The 22077-nt window shown below is 30.9% G+C and overlaps 1 protein-coding gene and 1 non-coding gene across 2 annotated transcripts; one reads left to right on the forward strand and one right to left on the reverse strand.

Annotated features, from left to right (window-relative positions):
- The first annotated feature begins 10931 nt into the window (after positions 1-10931).
- Positions 10932-10998, forward strand: TRNAI-AAU (transfer RNA isoleucine (anticodon AAU)). The gene has a single exon. It is a non-coding gene; the product is annotated as a tRNA-Ile (tRNA).
- Positions 10999-14827: 3829 nt separating this feature from the next.
- Positions 14828-21967, reverse strand: Smyd5 (SET and MYND domain containing, class 5). The gene is made up of 7 exons (XM_085201453.1): positions 21782-21967; positions 21570-21697; positions 21188-21424; positions 20352-20589; positions 19680-19857; positions 19061-19275; positions 14828-18548 (listed from the first exon to the last, which is right to left on the reverse strand). Exons 1-7 carry the CDS (start codon positions 21818-21820, stop codon positions 18429-18431), a joined length of 1155 nt encoding a protein of 384 aa, XP_085057579.1. The 5' UTR covers positions 21821-21967; the 3' UTR covers positions 14828-18428.
- Positions 21968-22077: the final 110 nt, after the last annotated feature.

Here is a 22077-nt window from a genome sequence, read left to right on the forward strand (position 1 = left end):
TTTGTCACCAGCAATATTGTATTTATAGGGCTTCTTAATAAGGCGTGCCATCTGCGACGTCACGCTACATTCCGTGTCGAAGCTACTTAAGGAGGTCGGTATTAAAATGAGATACTTTATGCCAGGTACTTAATTTTACTGGCCAATTGAATTGTTTATTTTAGTTTAAGAGACCGTTGTAAAAGGCAAACCTCAGTTATAAACTGTTAGCGAAATAATATAAGTGAAGGTAAAAACCGGTTAAGTGCGAGTCGGACTCGCCCATCGAGGTTTACACACCAATTACAGGATTGTAGGTTAACGCGAAATACAACTTTTAAAAGCTGACAAGGTTAAGTTTGCGGACATACGCACTCATTTTGCTTGAAATAAACTACAAATATAAATTTGTAATTTTTTTTTTCTTTTAATTTGTGTTTAAAAAAGTGAGTTATTTACTTGGTTAACCGAGTGATTTAAGTCGAAGATTAATATGTATAATATAGTACAGCGTCGATTATCGATTAACTAAACGACCGCTTATCCGAACTACTATATCAGCCCGCCTTAGGCGTTCGTACCACTTCCGGTGCTTCGTATTCCTGAACTTGTTTCAGCTCCATACTTGTTAATTACACTCGATATAATAGTTAATAACAAAAGTAGATAATAAGTTTCTATAATTTTCAAGATATTTAGAAGTAAAGTGCAAAGAGCACGAAAAGGAAAATATTAAATATTTCAATCTCCCGAATGGGAATTCCATCTACAACCATCGCGTTTACACTCACACGCTGTTAACCCGACGGCCTCAAAAACGGCACAAGATTCATAGTTATATATTTTTTATCAACAATCATTTAAGAAATATAAATAAACATAAAAATTATAGATCAAAATTTTATATATTACTTTATTTATTAGAAATTTATTTAATTTAATAAATTCGACTGCATCAAAAGATTTTAATTTGAAAAAAAAATCAACCAACTTTGATATTCTTAAACATATTAAAATCGGCATAAAAAATGACGAAGTCAATTTTGTTAGTCGCAAAGCAGAACTTTGTATTCATGTTTCATACAGTAGGGGAGAGCTTTATGAAACTGTGAATATAAATAAACGTTTACATATAAACGACAGAATATTACAAACATTATAGTATAAAATATGCCCCTAAATGTGCCCTAGTATAAAATATGCCCCTAAATGCTGCAATTTTAAGCCCGATGCATATTTCAAGTCTCGCTAGAAATTGAATTGCCAATTTACATTTTTTATGGCCGGAAGAAAGAGCTAAAGAAAAAATTAAGTCTATAAAACAGTAACTGTGCTTGATTACGCTCATAACTTTTTGATTGCCGATTTTCTAAATATTTAGATTGCTTTACTTTTAATTTAATAATACGAAATCTTTTAAAATATTTTTAAAAAGTGACGTTTTTCGACGTTATAAAATAAATAAAGAAGAATCAGTAAAAAAGATATTTGAAAGCTTAGTAAATAAATCACGGTACTTTTCTATAGGTAAAGTCATTGACTTTATAAAGTCATTATATTATTAAAATCAATTAAACTACGTTTATAATTTATCATTTATGTGTATGAAAGATTATGCTTTACATAAAAATATAAGTTAGTAAAATGACAGTTTTCTTACCATTGCACGCTGTGATCAAATGATTGCAAACAATTAACATTTCAGGCATATCTTCCATTTCTATCTGAGAAATATCCCAACTTGCTTACTACAAAAATATACAAATAGTAAGATAAACATAGTCTCTTAGTTTTTTATCTAAGCATTTATTTTTGACACTTAAATATTTCATTAGGTACCAATGTGGTCTCTCCTATAGATTTTTACATAAAAAATGAGTCACATTTCTCCACATATCCTATCAATTACTAAGATGTTATTACTCAGACCATATAATATAAATGGACGTAGTGACCTATTAAAATAGTATATAGTATATATAAAGGAATGACACTTTATGTAACGGGCAATGGGCAGGCATTACGCGATTATGGTTATTATCATTAGAACAAACGATAGCTTGGCTGTAAACGTTATGGGACATAAAATTAGTACGATGGACATTTAATAGTTATATATAATACTTTTGTAAATATAATATAGCTAAAATTGATTATATATTAATATTAGAACAACGGTTTTATAGAGCTAAAATTCTTATAATTACATAATGTGAACTTCATGTCAAAATAAAAAATGCCGAGATATACCAACCTACCTATGTCTTGACTGAAAAAAGCTCTGAAATTCACATAATTTCACAAACATTTAAATTGTATAGAAATAAATAAAGCAATCTTCACTCAGATTTATATTTAGAGAATATTTTTTTCCAGTTTCACACTTATCATTCACTAGCCCTTCTCTGTCTACTACCCTGCTATAGCAGAGTAGACAGAGAAAGGTTAGTGTAAAGACACTTCGTTCCCTTTGTGTAATAAAAAGTATAAGTAAGTCATATCTATAAACTATTCAGTATACTCGTCTAATAAATATGAAATTTACATAAACGAGGTCGTGCAGAACTCAACTAATGCAAATTTGGCAGATTTTTTCCAGTACACTATGAATATTACGTAAAATTACTTTACCTTGACTTAAATTTCTTATAGGTACATTGTGTAAATATGACATCTATTTTTATACTCAGGACGTCTTCGTGCCATCGTTACAGTATTTTTAATAAGCACAAGGATTATAAAATCAAATTCCACTTCAGGCTATGTTGATATTTTTCATGAAATATTTATTTAATTTTAAATTTTCATTTCTTCGCTCTGGTGTCGAGACAAAGCGGGGCGGTGAATTCTATCATTCAACACGCAATACCTCCTGAATTCGATGGATAGTGGAGAACACTAGGTTCTCTCTGTCTATCCTGCTGTGTGCGGGATACAGCGTGAAGCTGATTTTTTAATAATTTTTATATCAACGAGTATAATATCGACCTCAGTCTGAATAAACAGGAAGTAAAGAAATTATTATATTATTAATTTACTTATCTATAGATATCTATAACTTTAGATAAAAGTAAAATGTAGCCAATATATTATAAGTAAAGGTATGACAAGTGAACTGCCACCCCGCCATACATAGACGTTTCAATTCTTATTTTTTTCATATCCAGCGTTTTTAATATCGAGGTATGAAAATTTCAATTTATTTGTATATTAACTCGCAACGGTAACAACAATAAATATTGGGTTATCAAAATACTGGCATGCATAAGGGAATAAAAATACAAATTGTATATCCATTATTAATTTAGCAAGTGCTTTTCATACCAATAATATACATTAGCTCAGCAAACACTCGTCGAATTATGGGCCCCTGAAGCACTTATCGCGCGCATACACGATCAAAACCTGTAGAACTTATAACACCGACGTGCCTACAAATTGACAAGCCACCAAACCTCTTATACTAGAGATATTTCATCCTTATGCATCAAGACGTAAGGACTTTACAACCTCGAACAACTAAATCAATTATATGATAGTGACCTTTATGCAAAACACGTTAGAAGCTGTAATTGCTTGAACTAACCTCAGGGCTACAAGATATTCAATTTTCCCGCACGGATGCTTGGATTCTCGAGGTCTTGAAATGGGATAACAAGAAGCGGCTACAATATTCATAGTTGTTAGGTTGGTACGTAAACTACAAGGTCTTGTAATATCTTGTAATAATTTAGTATAATTTTAACCGTGTTTTTTCACGTCATCGAAACTCTGTTGGGAATTCGTAGGTCTACAATTTTGCCAGTGCCACTTTTACGTAAAGCTTAATATTTTTACGATACACACTTAACTGGTTGAATTTAATAAAACGTATTATATAATCGTGCCAAATTTCATGCTTGTAGGTCCACGGGAAGTAGCGTTTATGTGAATTATATAATCGGACATATATCTTACCGGAGCAAGGATGAAAGTAGAGATGGACACTATGAAACATCTGAAAAGGAGAAAATTCCATTTCTCCAGATCGCATCTAAGCAAGGTCAACACAAACATATAGTAGATACATCACAAACGTAACTCCCAACTAACACCTGGTGACATAAATTAACGATATACATAATATTAATCCAATAAGCCCACCGATAATAAGACTATTAACATAATACACACGGACAGACCAGATTAGCATGTGTTATATAGATGGGATTATCGCGCCTAGCATCCTACGTAGAATCATAACAGCTACGTCAAACATAATTTATTATACACCTTTAACGTGGTTTCAGTGTAAGTAGAAGCAAAGATGAGATTAATATTAGATGAGGCAATATTATGTGATACATCTTCTTTGGAATACGTCACAAGTAAAAGGAAAGGAAAAGCCATTTTTTGTTTACCTGTTTACTGTACCTATAATAATCTAGTTGTGTCTGTTTTAGTGGTATCCAGAATATATTTTATAAGCTAGTTTTATTTTAAAATAGCATTTAATTAAAAATATCGAAATGGTTTCCATGTAAGTTCAATTTTCACATTATAGTACTAGTACTTACTACTATATAAAAATATCTATCTGTATTAGAACCTAAATTTACATCTAGATTTTCTTATGATCTTGTAGTGTATGTGAAGCAAGCACCTAGGAATTTTACAAGCACCTACAAGTATGAAATTGGGCACGAAGTGAGAACTTATAGTACAAATTCGAAAATTTATATTGACATAATGCAATAAAAACTATTACGAACTTATAATATATGTAATAATTAACTTCAAAAAAAAATTGTCAACTTTAATAAAATAAAGTTATTCTACACTGTGGATTGAAAAATATTTTTATAAAACATATTAAACTTTGAACGTGGACTTGAATCCTCGTTGGTTAAACTATATTTTTTCTTAAAATTTAAAAATCAACTGATAAGATTTTCAATGTTTATCGGTTCATTAACCTTAATCAAACTCCTCAAGAGGAGTAAGTAGGTCATGAGATACCTTATTTTAACGCAAATTGGACCCGTCTAACTGATATTTAACAGCCATTTTTCTCTTATCTGATAAGAAAAAACGCGATGCTAAGTTTTGTTCACTCAGCACGTAATAGGCGACAAATAAATCGCGGGATTTTCACTATCAACTGTATAAAATTAAAAATAGTTTAAAAACATATATGCCTAGAAACTATCTACAAAATAGTTTTTCTTTAATGTATAAAGTAAAAAGTTTAAACAAGACGACTCGAGAAGTCGTCTAACTTTAAAGTTCACGACGAAATTAAGAAACTTCTAATGAGTTGATAACAATGTTATTAAATTTTACTTCTGAGAAATTTCAAATATATTGCTAATAAATACATTTTTTGATATCTTTAATGGTATATGATAGTAGAAAAAAAATTGACTGAAGTTAAACTCCATATAACAACATATCAAAGAAACAAATTTATATTAATATAAGTATTATCTATAGCTATATATAAAATAAAATGTAAATTTAGATTCCCCCACCTAGTGACGGGCACCTTCCTTCAATCTGTATAAGATTAGCACAAATTCTTCAAGACAAACGACAAACATCGTTTCTAAAATTACCTTTTTAAAACATGTACAACTTATTCAAACACCATAAATCCCATTAAATTCCATTATACTAATTGGAATGAACGCATTAAAAATTCATAGGCATCCCTACCCCCCCTTTATAAAGGACAAACAAATCACGATAAAGAGCCCGCTCACTTTCATCTCATTAATGTCGTGGACGCATTTAATTAAAATTCGCCCTCCGACTTCATCTTTGTAGGGCTTGAGCTCGTTATTAGCACATTCCTCGGCACGTCTTCGGTTCCGTTACGGAAATTAGATTGATATGGCGTTTGAAAGGCGAAACCTTTATTTGGGATACAGTATGTATACATACAATATGTTATAAACATATAATTGAAGTATCCAAATGTAATATTTTACTTTAAATAGATAAATAAGTGGTATATTTTCGTTATGAATTTCAAGAGAAGAAAAAATCTTCACGCTTGAAGGTCGTCTAAATTGTTACAACTGCATTATTAAATATTTCGTAGCGAATTCTTACTTATTCGTAGCGAATACTGCTTTGAATATGTATGATTGTTGCCCTTACCATTTTGACTACTGTAACATATAAAACAGCCTTTAAAAGTAATACTTAAGTAAATTTTAAAATATTTATTTACTGTACGATTTTCGACACTTTTCATGTTTAGTTGAAGAACTAAACACAGAATTTTGTCTTATCAGAGCGGTAGATTGAGAATTATTAATACCTAAAAGAAGAATTCACATCGCGTATATAGTGAAACGCCGTGCTACTAAGCCACGACGATATATAATAATAGTCTCAACCAAAGTTTTGACCCAATATTTATGCCCATCCAATATTACATAGTCTGTCATGTCTGTTAACTGTTCCTATTCACGAGCATAGTTAACCACTAAAGAAATTTCAAATATAAGGAATTTGATGGGAACAAAACCGAAAAATAATAAAAAGGAATATAAAAACGTCTATTTCTAGCCATTTATTGCCAAAATTGATGGTAAAATGTTTTTTGAATTACACTTTCAATACTATCACGAATTATTTTGAAACAAAGACAAGTTGCTAGTTCATAATATAATTCACCGTTTAACTACTGAAATTTGTCAAGTTGAACCTCTCAAATAGATAACACTAAAGTGAATTGAGAACTTAAACAGCCCGAGTACTAAATACGTTAGAGTTTAATTCTTCGAAATAACTTAACATTGTTTCAGAATTTGAAACACTTGTATCTTTTTATTTCATTGTATTTTAATTATTGCATTAATATATTTTATGAGAAATACAAATACGACAAGCTTAAATTTAAAAATATCTTAAAATAACAATAGGAAATAAAAGATTATCTACATAATAAATTAACATCTAAGACTGTAGAGACTTACAAAATTAAACATTTACGTCTTGACGGTCCTTGATTAATCTTGTACAGGCTCCAAAACCGAATCAAGGCCAACCACAAGACCGAAAGGGAACTTGGGCACACACACCAACAAACCCAGTTTAAAAACGTAGGTCGCCCTAATCCTAAGGTTCTCAACGATTATGCGGGTGAGTAAGATTGATGACGACCAAAGAACGGCCGACTTAACCCTCCAAATCCTGGATTATGAGGCATAAATAGCAATTCATTTTTATCCCAACACTTAGTTTATTCGATATACTTATTTACTACTTATGTTTCCTTATAGGGTTAAGTAATTAGATACTTTTGTGCAGCACTGGATCAATGTCGTAGCATTTGAATAGTAGAGTAGATTTTATATACCATTTTTCATGTTTAGGTATAAGCAAAAAAAAAAAAATTGCTTAAATTTTTTTACGTATAGCAGTAATAAAGGCAATAGAAACCTAGTGCTTTTTCGTAGGAAACTTTTCTCAAAAACTGGAGACATAGGCGGCAAGGCTTGGGATTTTAACACTATCTTACCATAGTGTTAAAATCCTAAGGTATTTAATATTATTTATTTTTATGTAATCAATATTTAACTTTAAAGAATTCATTTATTAATCCGCTTAAACTAATTAAATGTAGACAATCGCCAATAGCTTTTATTTATAAAATATATTTTTCTTTTACAAAACTGGCATGTGTCTTGAGCTTTCGCCTACTTTTCCAGTAAAAGAGGCGGGTGGGATTACTCGAAATCAGAGTCATTTAGTGACGCGCCACCGCGCCTCCCCAATTAGCTAACACCTTAACTTTACCCGACGTAATTACTCAGCCATGTTTGATTCGAGCTTACGTTATCGTCCAAACAAAGTGGGAGAGGTTGCCAGCTACGTGCCTGCAATGGTCGGTCTGAACGATATTTTTATATTTTCTTAAAACGTAAATGTTTTTAGAGTCAGTGAAGAATATTTTGAAGTGAATTATTTTTTTCTAATACTTATAACGGTTTAAATTGGCACATTTGAAGATTCAATGGTGTCGAAAATTACAAACTAATTGTATTTAAACTCTCAAATAAACTTCACTTCTATAATTTACAAATATTAAAAATCATTATCATTAATATTTATTAAACAAAATATAAGCAAATCTTATAAAATCAAATATTTAAACAACCACTCCTAATCATGTACGAAAAGAGATATAGGTACGTATGCCCATTTGTAACTACCTACCGCTTTTAAACACGTAACGTCTACCGTTGCAATAAAATTAAATAAAAATACAAAACCAAAAAAGCCTCAAACGATGCAACCTGAAAAATTTTATGAACAATACTTGCTTAGTTGATACAAAAACCTATCTTCAAGTCATTCCTACCCCGAGGGTCCGCTTAACCTATTTTCATTTCCCAGTTTTTATTTCCTCGGCGCTGCGCGGAAACGCTATACGAGCACGAGGCTTTCCAATTTACTATGAGCCTTTTTCGGAAATAGTTTTCTGGGTCCAGTGATTACAGTAAAACATTCTTTTACGTGTACGCTATATGGCAACACTGTCGTTGTAAATTAAATAAATGTTTAATGATATTACTTTTTGCTATATTCACTCACTTTTCATACGTTGCTTTAATCAAATAAATGTTTAATAATATTACTTTTTTCTTTCTTCACTCACTTTTTATAGCGACGTTCTATTTAAGCGATAGAACATTTGATTCAATTGAAAGAACAAAATCTATCTTGTCTGTGCTTAATCTATATATATATAAGGACTTGTCCTCACTGACTGAGGTAAGACGCACGCACAGCCGTAACCGCTGTGCGTAGAAACGTGAAATTTGGACAGATGTTTACTTTCGTAATCTGGACATCCACTAAGAAGGGATTTTGAAAAATTTTAACCCCAAAGGGGTGAGACATGGGTTGAAAGTTTGTATGGAAAAAAATTTAAATCGGCACCGATTTTTATAAAATTTGAAATTTAGATTTTTAAAAGTATTTAATTGAACACGTATTTCATCGTTTTCTAGAATTCTCCCTCTAAGGGTGCAAATAAGGGGTTGAAAGTTTGTATGGAAAAATCTTTAAAACGCCACCGATTATTATAAAATTTTAAATTTAGATTCTTAAAAATATTTAATTGAACATGTGTTTCATGGTTTTCTAGAATTCACCCCCTAAGGGTGTAAATAAGGGGATGAAAGTTTGTATGGAAAGTTCTTTAAATCGCCACCGATTTTTATAAAATTTGAAATTTAGACTCTTAAAAATATTTCATTGAAGACATGTTTCATGGGTTGTTAAAATTCACCCTTAAATACGCAAGCGAAGCTGCGCGCGTCCGCTAGTTAAATATAGGCCTTAACTAGACACCTATTAGATCAAAGGTATTAAGTGTTGCCAGTGTGAAAAGAAAATAATTTAATGTGAAATGCAAATGCATTACAATAGTTGTGATTAGTGGGTTCAAATCTCTCTTGAGAAAACACTTTAACTAATACACAAACGTGCACGGCGTTAAGGAGTGAACAAAGTGACTTATCACTCATTATATACTTATTCACTTCCCTACCCTTAAAAGTGTTTGATAAAAAAAAACAAAATGACAGATAATACGAAAAAAAGAAGCAGCACCAAATAATAAAATATTTACGACTGAACGGTGTACCTATAAATCCAAATGCAAAAGGAAACTTTATACAGTTTTTAAATTGTAGTTCTACGAATCAATCACTAAAATCAACAACAGTGCCAAAGTAAATTGGACATCATCCTATTTTCCAATGCAAAACAAGCACACAGTTCACTATGAAATAATATTGATATTGGAACAAATAAACTTTGTTATATACGCAAATACATCTATCAGTTTGTCATTTGACGATCGCCGTGACGCGGATGAAGAGATTGAGGGTGCAAATTTGGTAAAAGAATAAATATAATTTTAATAAAGATTATTCTTAAAGATATTATACTTGAATAATAAGTATCTAATAATTGTTATTTAGTATAAATTGAACATCTCAAAATTTTTCGTTTAAGTTTTTTATGGCTTCATCAGTGTAGGCAGAGTACCTAGTGTTAACACACTTCGGTCTCCATTTTCCACCGTATTTTCATTGCATGTTAAGGGCGGGACTCAACACCGCACGTTGTCACATTACCAGAGGAGAGCGAGGTAATGAAAATAGGTCATTCCCTGGAGTGAGCATCAAATCCACAACCGCCGCCACAATTTAATTTATAAATAAAATTCACTTCATCACATTACACAATAAAAGGCGAGCTTAAATCCAAACACAATCTACATAGCATCTAAAACAAACCCTGCCAATATATCGGATGTGATACAGCGGCCGTTACGAAGGGACTGACGGAATGAATAAGCAAATTGGAACGGGAGCTGACATGATCAGCTTACGAGTACGTCGGAAGCTGCAAACGTGGGATGACTTCACTGCTAAACTGTTACTCACTACTATTCAGCCTGCGTTGCTTTAGGGATAGAATTAGTTAGCGGACTTAACATTTTAAAAGGAAAATATGTGAGAGGAAAAATGAGTACAAAGTTATATTTTCAATATATTTTTTAACAGTTATACAACTATGGCTTATTTAATCTACGTTTGAGAAAACGTAAAAAAAATTAAGCCCGCTCCTCTTGGAGACCGTGTAAGCGCTCTGATCGGGTTCCAAGAGGCGCAGGTTTGAATCCTGCAATCCCGCCGCATTTTTTTTATATAAAAAAAAATACCTTAATATACCTCAAATGAATCTAAAAATGTGCCATATTTTTTTATCTTTTTGTGTTAAAATTAATCGACAAAATATATTTATCTATGCTAAAACTACATATAAAGTGTAATACTTTGATAAAAAATATTATATGCTCGTAGGAATATCAGAGCAATAAAATAATTTCCGAAATAAATTATATTACTCTAAAATGAGTCATATTTTAAGACTGTAGGTTACAAGGCCCATTAGCTCAGTTGGTTAGAGCGTCGTGCTAATAACGCGAAGGTTCGATCCCCTCATGGGCCATGATATTTTCCTTTATTATTTTATAAAAAGTAATACGAGTATCTAGATATTATTATTTAAAAAAATAAAACCTTATATCAAGTATTACATTTTTTATAGGATACTTAAATAATTTACTTTACTTTTAATGTATCCAATATTCTCTTTCTCTTTAAGTAATCCCAAAAGTATTACAAAAATTATATTCCATTAAATCTAAGCCCCATTTCTTAAGTGCAAAGGTCTTAACCTTTCAGGGTATTAATTTAATTTAACAATATATTTTTCATTTCTATATATAATATAAATATTTTTTATGGATATTTTTTAAATTTTTAATCCAAATTATTAATTCCCATAGACAGATTAAATAACACGCACTGTGGTAACCTTTATTTTTAATATATTCTCTATTGAAATTTTCCACCAGTTCATTTTATTTATTTATCTTTTCAACTACAACAGCCGGTCAGGCTGTGGCGGCTAGTTATTTACAAACTCTCCCACACAAAATCGATATAAATAAGCCTTAGCTACTGAGATCAGTCGTAGCGCAGGGGCACAAGGGTATATCTGTAAACGTGACTTGTTCTAGGTTCGATCCCCACTCGAGAAAATTAAATATGTATTTAAATGTATATTTTCATTTCTTCGCTCTGGTGTCGAGGCAAAGCAAGGCGTTGAGTAGTGCCACTAAATACACAATGCCTCCAGAGTGTCTTAACACTAGGTTCTCTCTGCTGCTGCTGTAGAAAAAACCTATTTATCTAAAAAAAAGATGTTGCCGTTTATATCGCAAAAACGCGTATTTCGACAGGGAATCAAAATTAATAGAGTATTTCTAGTTGACCTAGAATTATGAAATTTGGCAGGCACCTCAAGATAGTAATAGTTTAGCAAAAAATCAGAAACCTATACATTTGTGGTTAAGACCTAAAAAAATAATGCTTTAATAGGGGGGCAACATTTGGTATTAAAGCCGCCAGTTCAAGTGAGGTGTCAGATGAAAGGGCTCTGGCTGAGCAAAGCTTGAATTTCAGAAAAAGCTCGCAACCTTCAATTTGTGTACGGAACCCTTGGTGGACGAGCCCGTCTCGCGCTTGTTATATATTTTTTTCCAAAGCTTAACTTAAGCAAAAGGAAAGTTTTTAGGCAATTAATTAACGCTAACAAAAGACGATTAATCCTTTTCAAAATCTATAGATAGCGAAATGTACGCGAATATTTCACAATAAATTCAAAAACCACAAGGTTCTAACGAATAGATTTTTTTCATTAGGCCGAGTAATTTTCCGTTTCGACTGAAAGACGCTTGGCTAACTCAATAACAAATGACAAAAGGCATTTAAGTATAAAATTTGGCAATTATTCGCAACCCGCTCGAAGGCCAATATTTCGAATGGATCACAATTAAATACCCTAGCCGCCATTTCTTCAAAGAAAGGGGACGGTTTTAATTTAAATCTGGCCCTCAGATGTACAGAAGTCCATATCTGGCCGTTATTAGCACATTCGACTACCCGAGCGTGAAAGCGTATCCCGAAATTGAAGGGAAGTGGATTAAATATTGTTGAATCCTTGTTTATAAATATATAGATAGATTAATCGCGCAACCAGGTTTTGTTCTGTAACACAAAATGCCTTGAAATGCCGTAAAATTACCGAATATATATATTTTTTAATCACGCTTTATCCCGAACATAGCAGGCAAGGCAGTGGGAACCAGTGAACCTACCGTTGAGACACTCTGTTCCCTATTATCCGCGGAACTAGTTACCTATACGTTTTGAAAACATTTAAATTAAATATAACATTACTAGCGGCCCGCTCGCGGTTTCACCCGCGTGAACTATGTTATTATTAATTTCTATCTCCATGACTACGGCCTAGTGACGTCTATGCAAAATTTAAGACTCCTAGCATTTGTAGTAACGAAGTTTCATACAATCTTTCGACCCCAAAAACAACCCCTTAGAAGTCGAATATTGTAAATTTCCGTCTTAGCGAGCACCTACGTCCTATAAATAACTTCTATGCAAAATTTGAGATTCCTAGCACATGTAGTTTCTGAGATTTCGTGATGAGTGAGTGACCTTTCGATTTTATATATATAGATAAAGTAACTTAATGAAATACATTTCGTCTCTTCCAAATAAAACAGAAGGGATCTTTAGACGATATATGAAGGGCAGAATAAGGATCTTTGACAGTGTATTATAATTGCATCTACCATCTAGTATTTAGAGGGTTCTCTTGTTTCGGGTTATAACGGAGGATATATCAAAGATATACCTACATTATGTATTAGATTACAAACATACCGACAATTGTACCGTTTATGTGCACTGTACTATATGGAAATGCTATTTACCTAAATGATAAATTATAATATTAAATTAAATAAATTTGTGATTATTATTATTTAAATTAATATTATTTCAACGAATTCAACTAATAGTTTGAAGGAAAACTAAAAGGCATACAAATAAATAATATAATGAAACTAAACAATTTTACATTTTCCTCGCTCTATGTTTGAAAAATATTTAATTATGTTTTATCTTTCCTGGAGCGTTGTTATAAAATTTACTAGCGCTGCATACAAATTATTTGAATTCAGACAGTAAGAGCTTGGAAAAGAAAATATAAGTAGCGAAACAAGACAGGTCACAGTCGCTATTAGAGTAGTGAAGCGCTACACAGTACAAACAGTCATTCGTGCCTACCCCACTTCAAACGTCTCCTTATAGGGGAGCAGAAAATTATCTCGTGAATAAATTATATTTTTCCCCTTTTATGAAGACAGTTCAAGTGCATTTTCGTCCATCGTATTTTCTTTGCCAGATCAAAGACATCGCAGGAATTCCGGGCCGTGAGGCGGGAGGCCGCAAAAATAAAATGAATAAAGAATTTAATGTGACTTGTTGTCCTGCGTAGATACTTGTATAATAACGTTAAAGTGCTTTTGGACGTTCATCGTAACACTGTTTGTTTTCACAATTCAATTTTCCCTCGCAAATTTGCACTTTTTGACGTTGCGCAACCCTCCAGCTGCTTCTTTGTTGTATTTTTGTATAAACATATTTAGAAAGTTATGAAATCACGAAAAACTTTCTACTAAAGACAGTGCGACATCTATGTACCTATATACTTTAATACCTACAATTACCTGTTTTGTATTTTATAATATACAGGCAAAATTATTATATTTTATATTCGATTTTAGTTGTATTTCTTGCATCACCATGATAATAATTATTAATATTCAGAAATATTTTCCATATTCACGACGGCTGTACGAAAACAGCATGCGTATCACAAACAATTCCGACCGTATAATAATGTTTACTTTCGCATACATTCTACGTAACTTGTATATTTGTAAAATGGAGACTATTGAATTTATATTTTAATTCGAGTAAAATTTTACTTACCTCGAGTAATGTACTCGGATGGCGCCTGACTGTAATCACGATGGTTTCCACCTTTGGTAGGCGACGTTGAGTTACGCCATTCAACACGCAATGTTGCGAAAAATGTATAGAAAATGGGGAACAGCATATAAGTAGTAACACTAGAAAAGAGTTGAAGCTGTAAAAACAAGTTAATTTTTTTTCATTCTATTTTTGCATAAATTCTTAGCTATACCGCAAAGGACGGTAGTCAGTTCAGGTTAATATTTAATGACATTTTCCGTGATGAATTATTATTTTTATTTCGCACTTAGAAACAGCGTAGGGTTAGGATCAAAAACCAAAGAGATCAAAATGAGGATTGTGCGTGAAATATAAGAAAGTAGTATTATGATGGTTTACTATGGATTTTACAGACTATAAGCAAAGTAAAAACATTTATTTTATAATATGAAATTTATTGAGACATAACTAATTTAATAACTAATGTAATTTAAATAAAATTAATAAAAACTTCACAATTACTAACAAGTAACAGATTAATCAAAAAACACAAATATATATGTACATAATACGTACATAGATAGCATCAACCTATATAGCAGCGTTGTCAGACGTCCCAATTTTACAGCGGGAAGGCATGGTCCCGCTTTCCATTTATTTTTCCACTCACTGTGAAAAATCTTTTTGAAATGTCTATTTTTTTTAATAAGTTAATAACAATTTTCGAGATATAGAAGACATAACTGCCTTAGGTACAGAGCAAACCCAACAGGTATTGTGTTAAGAGTTCCATCGTTTTTCCATTAAAAAAATATATTATCTACTACACAATAAACGGATAAGTTTTAAAAAGTACTGTTATTTATATTTGTGAGTAGCGTCCGAGTTTTTTTACTTAAAATTATTTTTCCCGCTTTTCAAAATCCTATGAAAAATCTGGCAACGCTCCTATATAGGTATATATATATGAAAATTCTAAGATTAGTTATACCTAAATACTTATAAATGCTCGATATCTTACAACAGATTGGCACTCATAAAAAAAAATCAACAAGGCTATATATATATATATATATATATATATATATATATATATATATATATACATTATATGTACATAGCCTTGTAATTTTTTTTTAGTATTTTATATATATTTAATACTTTTAATTTTACACGTTCTGTATAAATTAAACATATGTATTTGTTAAAATAAAATTGTCATTTAAACAAACAGAAAAGGCCAATTTTTAAGCCGATATATGGTTGAAAAATAATTAAATATCTTTCATTACATTAATTATTATAACGTATTGTATCTACAGGTGGATGGATATATAAATGCAGAAAGTAACAATGAGTCACTATGTTCTCGATTACTGAAAAAAAATATTAAATTACTGCTATTCTAGCTATCTATATACATAGAACTACATTTTATCCTTTCGCTTAGTAAAAATATGTTGACTCCTATATACTTCATAGTTTTGGCAAAAATATAGTACGATCCAATAGAGGCATTTCATTACAGTACGTTCAGTACTCAAACTTCACATTCACGATCGACCAATAAGTCACCAAAAATAGCGAGCTCTTATTGCAATGCCTGTTATATTAGTAGCGCTTTTAAAGTAATTGACCACGAACTGTCTAAAATATAATATTAATTTTTTTTCTATTTATATCTAAGTGTTTTTGTTTAATTTTTTTAACCTGCAATCAATCAACATGCAATGTTTAAACGACATCGTTACAAAGACATATACTCATTTATTCATTGAGCACATCTAGCTACCTTTTTAATTCTATATAACAACAAACTCCTAAGTTAAAATGATTAAGTCTTATTCTAAAATGGTAAATAAAAATATTTTTTTCTTACCTTTTTATTTCTTACTTAAGAGAAAAAAAAATATTTTAAATGTTACATTCTAAGCAACCTCCTTCTTATTAATAATTTAAATGCAAAATTCAAACATAAATGACTCAATCAATTATACTATATACCTAGTACTTATGTACAAACTATAAGGGGCATTCATTAATAAAAAAATCTACAATTATTTATAATTCTGTAACATTATAACAATAAAATACAAACAACTCAAAATGGTACTACTGTCTTTTTCCTCGATACCTATACTGATAATCAGTATATACAATTATACATATATGTACCTTACGGCTATCCAACCCCCAGGCCCCCAAAATATTTAAATTTGCCCGTGAAGAGTAGCCAGAATAATCAGAACACGTGTGGCAGACTCAACCGGATCATTACCACCCCCGGCATTTAAACCGGCGTTAAGCAGTGACTTTATCCCACTGCGTTTCGCATTAGATAATGCTGGGCTCCGGCGCAAAACCCCCACCCCTCCCTGGAATACGTCAGCGGCACTTGAGGTCTCCAGCACCTAAGGTAGCCCCCCCCCTTCCGTGAGTCTTTAAGCTCGAGCCGCTTCATTTATTTTTTCATTCTACATTTTTAACACTATTTTAAATTATCCAATGACAATTAGTTTATTCTATAGAGAGATCTATACAAAAATTCCTAAAACTGTAGTGTTTGTTTTGGATGAATACGCTAACTCAGGAACTACTGCTTCGAATTAAATAATTATAATAATGAGATAGTATCGTTAGTTATCGAGCAATTCTAAATTAGAAATAAGAAGCCGCAGCTAACACCTAGTATTACATTAAGTTAACTTCTCTTACTTATATATTTTTTTTTCTCTTTTTTACTTTAACGTAATTATTATCATAATTATACTTTCTATCGCTATAAATATTTTTAATAAGTGTAATTATTTATAATAAAAAAAAATATAAGGTTTTTTTTATAATTATCAATAATATATTAGGCCTCGTTACAATTTAGGCATTTTTCCAAATTCGTTGATACCTGTCTACCGAATTTAGCACTGGACCGAAGCGTAATATTTTTTTGAAAATATATATATTTTTGTTTGTGATAAGTAACTTAATTCTTTTACACTCGAACTTGGGATGACACAGGAATGGCTGGTGAAGAATGGTTTCGAATGTTCATAAAAAGAAATCCTGAACTGTCTTTACGCGCCGCTCAAGTTACAAGCTTGTCAAGGGCAACGAGCTTTAATAAAACCAACGTGGACGTCTTCTGTGATAATTTTGATGGAATGGACCATTATAACTTTGAGCCACAAGACATCTCTCAAGAAATTTCACCAAGACCGTATACAAGTACAAGCTACAGATCATATTGTTTTTACTCCGGAAGCAATAAGGCCATTACCTAAAGCACTCCCAAGGAAAAATAATACAAGACCAAAGACAAGACAAGAAAATCAACAATTAATACTGATTCACCAGAGAGATTTATCAATTATTGAACATTTCAAGTCAATTACATTAATTTTTTTTATTTAATTTCACCTTTTATACAAAATATACTATATAAGAATATAATTTACTTTAATATATACATGAACTTCGGACAGTAAAATATACACAGTTATTTGGATCACACAAATAACAACACAATGTGTATACACAAGTTTTTTTAACTACAAAGTAAGCTTAACAATTAATGAACTGTACAGGAAACTTAAAAAACACTAAATATATATATATATATATATATATATTGTCAAATAAAAACTTTTAAGCACGACAACTTTTAAACAACAGTAACTGAAATTATTATAAAAAATATAGAACAATTATTGCTACTATAAGATATTTTTCTTCATTAAATGTTTTTAAAACAATATCACTGTCACACATTAATTAAGCAGAATTTAATATCTTCTTTAAACTATAAAAAAATACAATACACATGTATTATTAATACACAGCTTTGACACATGCCCATAAAATATTATATATACTATATTTTCTAATAAATTTCAATTACACATACACTAAATTAGCACATTCTTGCAAGGATCATGTATTCTTGCATAATTTGCAAATTATTCTCTATTTATTCTTGCACAGTCATTACAAGTCAAAGTCTCATATGCCCAGTAAGCACAGGGCAAGAAAGTTAGAACATCAGTCGTCCGCATCAATTTCATCTTCACTCATCTCTTCCTCGCTGGTACAATCTGGCTCTGAGCTTTGGGATATACAACGCTCACAATTGCATATGAATAAATAGTTTTCAGCTAGTTCCTGGAAAATTTAATATTTTTACTATATTTGTTTTTTTATTTCTTTTTATATCTAAAAAGCAGTTTAACGATTGAACTTTGCGTTAAAACACTGTGGTCCCCGATTTTCGAGACATTGTGTGATAGTGTAGAACTTTGTCTACAAGAGCAGGGGCATAAAAATATATAATATGATCATGAACAGAGTAGTGGTCAACCCATAACCATTGTTTACATTCACATGCTGTCTTGCTGCATCACAGCATTCTGACATTCTGTGGTGAGTGGCAGAACTCACTGCTACACAAAAATAATATATTAACTTTGAAAGTAATTTTACATTTACGTTTACATACTTATTTACATTTATATTTAATGTAGCAGAAGAGATACAAATTTAAAAAAATTTTTATTTCAACAACAAAACTAAGAATATTGCACATGCTTAGTAATTTTTCATTAATCATAGTGGAGCTTCCACAACCTGCATAAGGCAAGGAAATTAAAATTAATCTATCTATCTATTAATCTTACCTTTTGCCGAGAATGTCTGGACCTTTGCAAAGTACACTCGTCTATATAACTTATGAATATTTCTTCCCCAGGTTGTATAGTTTTTAATGCTTTTAACTGTATTTTATGGTTTCCATATGGAAATGTTGATTCGGCGTTGGGGGCGCAACTATGATTGCACGCACTTTGCAATTGAAATAATCCAGATCCTTCAGTATTTAAAAATTGACCTGATTCTGTAAGTATATTAAATCAGTTTAATATTTTATTTATATGTTAAAGAAGGAAATGAAAAAAAAAACTATAAATAAAATAAGGTTATACACAATTATTTGATTTATACTTCCCTTAGATATTCTAAGTAGGATCCAATATAACAAAATGGAATAACTAATAGAAGATATGAAGGAAAAGAAAGGTATGACAAATCCCTAGCATCCAATGATAATAAAGTGAACATACTGTTCATGAATTAAGTTTTAAAGTTCATATCAACTAGCATAAACTTTCAAATCAGAAACTTGCTTAGCAAAATTTTTGTAAATAATGGTAAAATGCATTTTTTAATTAAAGCTTCTTAAAAAAATCTTTCTTCTACATATAAAAATATTGTACAAACCAATAAATAATCATAACTAACCTTCCTCAACATATTGATACAATTTATCAATAAACACATCAAGTTGTTGCCTCTCATCATCAGACATTGTTAATTGAGAAACTGAATTAACCCATAGAGCTAACGGACTCGTGCCAATACCTTGTCCGTTTGTACCAACTAACGCCATTAAAGAGCAAAAGCCTTCTGGAGTTAAAAACTGAAATGATGTGAACAGATTATACTTTTTAAGGTTTAAATTATTAATGAAATGTGTAATATTTTTTTATATTTTAGTTTACAACAGCGCCGGTACCAAAACTGCATTGTTTTGGCAACTGCATTGTTTGGTACACAATACTGTTTTATACGTTAGCGGTACTAGCGAGGATATCACGGTGAGAATGAAGAAAAACATGCTCAGCTGAGTTCGATATATATAAAATTTATATAAATGAATGAAAATTTATTTATTATATTTCTTTATTAACCTAATAATACCACTCTGAGGCAGTGACTTATAGTATCTAAAATGATAACACAAGTTTCAAGTATGAAGCAAAACTGGTTTATTTTCAAAGTACCCTACAATTATAAAATATAAATGTCAATGTAGGTACACAATGTTACCACTATAAATTATATATAACAGTATCAATAATGGATTTTTTAAATAATTTTATTGTAAAAAAGCTTTACAATCAATCTACTAACCTCTTGTATATATTCCCCATTTATGACATTAGCAGTCATTTCCCTCAAAGTATTAATTTGGCTACTAAATTCTTCACCTAGAAGTTTATGTGCCAGTTCTGCATCCTCATTTACAGTTCTGTGACAAAATTGTTTAAAAGTTGCCGCAGCAGCTGATGGATCAGAATGCTGTTGAATATATGCTAATATACGAACAAGTAACATTATGTTTGTTGTTTCTGGTGGATAATGTATTTGTCTGTAAAGATTATATATATCAAGTGTTATTATTAAACAAAACTTTGAATAAATCATATATATTGTAATCTGTGGAAGAACTAAATATAGAAAGAACAAAATATGTAAGATGAAACATGATGTTGATTTTCTCCTACTACTGTTTGATCCGTTTCTCTTTACTAACGATCATTAGTAATGACTGATCATAACACGATACAAACCTAAGTGAAGAAAATCAACATTATGTTTCATCTTACCTCCTAATACTTTTCACCCATAGACATTCCCATAAACCTTTCAAAATACATCAGTATAGAAGCAAATCTGAATTTTGTAGATTCTAGTGAAATAGGTAACTTTGACCCACAAAGAACCATTCATAAAAGGTAGTCATCACAATCTAGGTACTAACTAACATTAGTTTAAAATGTTTTTATTAAAAAAATCATGTAACTGTTTTGGCTTATATTACAAAAAATGCAGACTTAGTCTAGTGTTTGGTATTTGTATACTATGTTTGATATTTATAATGCTACAAAAATTGTAAGAACATGAGTATTAATTATCTATTAATTAATTATAAGCATTTTTCTAAATAATATAAATATTTTACTTACTTCCAAGTTTCTATAAGAACATTGATAGGGTGCTGTGTTTCATTCTGTATATAGCATAAACTTCTATGATAGATAGCATATGAATTTTCTTTACAGTCTTCAGAACAGTAGAGAATTCCACATTGATTACAACTTGTTATATTCAATAAATCTGTTTCAAAGCAATTGGAGTGGGGTAATACAATATCTGGCTTTGCGGAAAGACGTCGTACATTTTGTTCTGGAGTTTCTAAAGGCCTGAAACACAGCATTAAAGTATATCACAACATATGCAGTAAATTCAAATATAATATTGATTATATGATTTTTGTAATAATTAAAATTATAAATAATGCACGTGAACAACGGATATATGTAAATTTAATTAACGCAAAAAACTTACCGCATGCAATGATCACATGCTAAATATCTGCAAGCTGCATTCCACGCAAATTGGCAGGAAACTAATGGTTCTTCTTCCAAAATAATATCACCTTCATTGTAAAGTTTTGTCGCATAAAGCCCTTTTCCCTAGAAAATTATTAAATTATGGAAATACTTTCTTATTACGCCGACAAAATATCATAACAATAATATTATCATGTCATGTTATACCTTTTTGCTGTTAGTAATCCTTATTTCAAAGCCGTCCATATTAATTTATGAATATTTTTACTATTGTTTTAGCAAAATATTATCGAATAATATTTTCTAGGTTAGAATATCAGCGACAAATTGGAAAATATAGTTGGCCGAAGCTGCCAAATGCAAAACTTGCCAAAGTATTAATATGACAGTAGACAGTCGTCGAAATCAGATTATAATTTCAAATGTCAAAAAAGCTAATATTGTCTATAACATTCGTTCAGAAATCATCTCGAATCCTAGAAAAATTAATTTAATAACTTTAG

The sequence above is a fragment of the Heliconius melpomene genome, chromosome 18 (genome assembly GCF_056956725.1).
Source record: "Heliconius melpomene rosina isolate 202511_hmr_F chromosome 18, ASM5695672v1, whole genome shotgun sequence".
In the NCBI taxonomy this organism is placed as follows: Eukaryota; Metazoa; Arthropoda; class Insecta; order Lepidoptera; family Nymphalidae; genus Heliconius; species Heliconius melpomene.

What these genes read in the sequence shown, in the direction of transcription:
- Smyd5 (XM_085201453.1), bottom strand. Translation starts at nt 21,820, where the DNA reads ATGGACGGCTTTGAAATAAGGATTACTAACAGCAAAAAG. An exon ending in GGATTACTAACAGCAAAAAG is followed by an intron (nt 21,698 to 21,781) that starts GTATAACATGAC and finishes ATAATTTTCTAG; the next exon opens with GGAAAAGGGCTTTATGCGAC. An exon ending in ATGGGGAATATATACAAGAG is followed by an intron (nt 19,858 to 20,351) that starts GTTAGTAGATTG and finishes ACATCATTTCAG; the next exon opens with TTTTTAACTCCAGAAGGCTT.